The sequence below is a fragment of the Sabethes cyaneus genome, chromosome 1 (genome assembly GCF_943734655.1).
Source record: "Sabethes cyaneus chromosome 1, idSabCyanKW18_F2, whole genome shotgun sequence".
Lineage (NCBI taxonomy): Eukaryota > Metazoa > Arthropoda > Insecta > Diptera > Culicidae > Sabethes > Sabethes cyaneus.
In genome coordinates this window covers 154,164,193-154,167,553 of record NC_071353.1, presented here as the reverse complement: position 1 = coordinate 154,167,553, position 3,361 = coordinate 154,164,193, and the positions used below count along the sequence as shown (strand labels likewise).

The following is a 3,361-nucleotide window of genomic DNA, read 5'->3' as shown; positions in this document are numbered from 1 at the left end:
CCCGTTTTTATCTGCCGTTTTTCCTCTTTTTTTATCACATGTTTTCTGTTTCGTTTTCTTTTTCGTGTCTCGTTTTCCCCGTTTTTCTTTTCCGTTTTCCCACCTTTTCTCTCATGGTTTTTCCTTCCCCTTCCCCATTCCGTCGTCCCTGTATTTGTCTCGTTTTCTTTTACTTTTCGTTCGTTTTTCCTCCTCATGTCCGCTTTTCTTTTACGTGTTCTGTCTTTTTCAGCCCTGTTCCGTCTCCCTTTTTAACTCGCATCCTATTTTTTTCGTTTACGTTTGTTCCGTTCTTCCTTTTTTATGTCTTTCTTATCTGTCACGTTCTGTGTTTCTTCTCCGTTCACATTTTTGTCATCCGTTTTCATTTTTCTTCTTGTCCTGTTCTCGTTTCTCCTGCTGCGGTATTTTCTCCTCCTGTTCTATTTCGTTTTTTCTTATTTTTGTTCAATTTTGACTTCATTGTTTTACCACTTTCCTCGTTTTCCAAGTCTTATTTCTTTTATGAATTTAACGCAGAAGCTAAAGAGCTTCTAAAGAGTAATGTTTAATTCAAAACTGAGTAGTACCGTCAAACGGGGTAACTTGCAACAGCGGGGTAACATGCAACATATCGCTATATCGATCCAATTTACTGTACTTTTTGATCTGTTACTTCAATTTTTAATCTATATCAGCCACTGAATCTTGTTGTTGTTGTTGTTTTGGTGATTTTTAAAAAATCCCACAAGATGGTGTCAAATTCGTCGTCAATTTTTCGTCAGTAAAACGTTTGTGTCGCCCACAGGCACTTCAAATAAAAGAAACCTTTCATACATTTTTTATAATAAAATCAACAATTAAGAAACAAAATACTTGATTTATGATGACTAGTTTTGTTCATCTTACTTGTTACCACGTTATTCGTAAAACAAGTACTTAAACGGGGTAACTTGCAATAGCTGGTAGCTATAAAAAGCTGTGTTCCGTTACCTTCAAGAGGCACGTTATCATTTAATTTTGCATCAAATAATACTAAAGCACACCTGAAGAGTGTAAGATACTTTCGGTAAGTCGGAAATATGCCAGTTTTTCTCTGGATATACTGAAAATGGCCATAGCGAGGCCAAAACGAAAATAACCTCACTAAGAGAATTGACCAGCAATATGACAGTGTCTAATTACGATCACTCGTAACGTAATGAACATTCATATATTTAACTCTCCCGCTCCACTTCATGACGCGATTTTGCACAATGGATATACGACGTGTAATGCGTTGTTACACAACTCCCGCTTCCCTATCAGGTATCAGCATATTTGGCTCGAGCAGCACGTTCCTCACAATCATGTGGAAGATTAGCATTCCCTAAGTGCCTTACGCAATATGTGAATGGTCCTTAAAAAAGGCAGCTCATAAATTTGTTTCACCAACGTGACATAGGGCATTTATGCGTATATTCATAGCAAAAACATTAAAAATCGCAAGTCGGATTATCATTTGCATATTCGAGTCAAAAAAACTCATACAAATCTTTAAATTCGTTGAATTTCCAAAAAATATTACTTGCAAATTACCCCGTTTAAGGGGTTCTAGTAACAAATTAGTTAAAAAAATCTACTACAGCCAATATTTATCGCAAAGTTTTTCTCAATATGTGAAATTGTTCTATGGTAGACCTAATTACTTTGTATTGATTAAATGTCCTAAAATGTACTACAGATAAGTTTTCACTTGCACTCATAGTTGAGAACTGTTGCAAGTTACCCCGTTTGACGGTACTAATACAAATTATGTTGTTTGGGATACAATATCGAGGAGTCCATCTTAATGAGGGTACTGTCAAAATCTGTAGATCAATTTTTAACTAAAGGGATGGGGAATGTTCCCTTAAAAATATTTGCTGCAGTTAGTTAATATTTGGAAATGTCGATCATAGTTGGTTCTTCTAAGAGTTATGTCAGTTTGTCTGTGGTACAGCTGAAGCGCAATTCCCCTACACAGATATTAAGATAGCCTAGTAGTTCATAGTCGTAAAAAAATTTTTATCTGTTGGGACCAGGAGACATTGTTATTTTTTCTGGCGTATTTCTCAAGCATAGGCAAGCAATCGGTCTAGGTCTAATCGTCGGAATCTTTGACCTGTGAAAGAAGAATGTGGCATTAAAAAATTTCTACCTAATAGAAACTTACCCTTACTAAAAACGGTCGGTAAAAATTTCGATGTCGACGTTTACCGATCGTTAGTAATGTTTGGCATCAAAAAGAAATTACCGATCGTTAGGCTGTTCCAAAGTTCGGTAAATTTTACCGGTACTTTTTTTTAGGTGTTTACCTACCATGGGTTTAAGAAGCGTACGGAAACATACCATTTCAGTCAGAAACATCCTACCGTTGGTGTGAAATCCACAGTTTTTAAACTCTTCTTTGAAATTTAAGTTTTGAAAAACAAACGATGTCTTCGATGTGTAAATTAGATTGTGGATTCTACGGTAATCCAGCACAGGACGGATTATGTTCGTCCTGTTATAAGGCTTCTACGAAAAAAATCAATGTCGCGCAGTCGGATTCGAAAACCTCCGATCAATCCGAGGCCAAGGTCGACGACGGCGTCGACAAGGGCACCAAAATGGAGAAGAAACTGCGCTGCCTGACTTGCCGCAAAAAGGTCGGACTCGTTGGCTGCGTTTGCCGCTGTGGTGGACTTTTCTGTGGTCTGCATCGCTATACCGATAAGCACGATTGTTCGTTCGACTATCGGAGTCTCGCCGCAGCCGAGATAAAACGCAACAATCCGGTCGTGACCGGTGAAAAGATCCGGAAAATTTGATTTTTAATTATATTTTGTATTTTGTAACTACTATTAACTTGCAATGTAATAAATAAAATTACAACGAAACTTTCATTTTTCACTCTTCATAAAGTGGCATCTATAGCTATCTACTAAAATTGAAAAATAAATGGTAGGTAACTTTTTTTGAACGGCATTAGGTTAAAAGGGACCTGCGATAGTCTTAAAGTGAAGGTCGTCAGTGTCCTGTTGTATTTTTACTGTTTTCAGTACTTGTTGCCATTATCGTTTTGTTGAGAATAGAGTTGCTAGTAGTAGGTAATAATCTGTTATGAACAATTCACATAAAACGTTCTTTACGGTGAATTTTATTATCATCATCTATTTATAAGAAATACGCTGAAACTGAAGCCAATGATTTGGCATCATTGTACAAAAACTGCCAGCACTTGCTGCGGAGCAAAATGCTATAGCAGTGTGACTTGATTGTTTTCAACATGATCCGCTTCTGTTTTGTTTACATCAATTTTGCACAATAGAGCGATATATCTTTCAACTTAGTCAGTGTAAAATGCATTGCAAAGCTTTAT

At 36.8% G+C, this 3,361-nt stretch overlaps 1 protein-coding gene across 1 annotated transcript; it reads left to right on the top strand.

The window, feature by feature from the left end:
* Positions 1–2,435: 2,435 nt before the first annotated feature.
* LOC128732328 (uncharacterized) lies at positions 2,436–2,810 on the top strand. Its single transcript, XM_053825573.1, has one exon. The coding sequence runs from the start codon at positions 2,436–2,438 to the stop codon at positions 2,808–2,810; it is 375 nt and encodes a 124-aa protein (XP_053681548.1).
* The last annotated feature ends 551 nt before the right edge of the window (positions 2,811–3,361 follow it).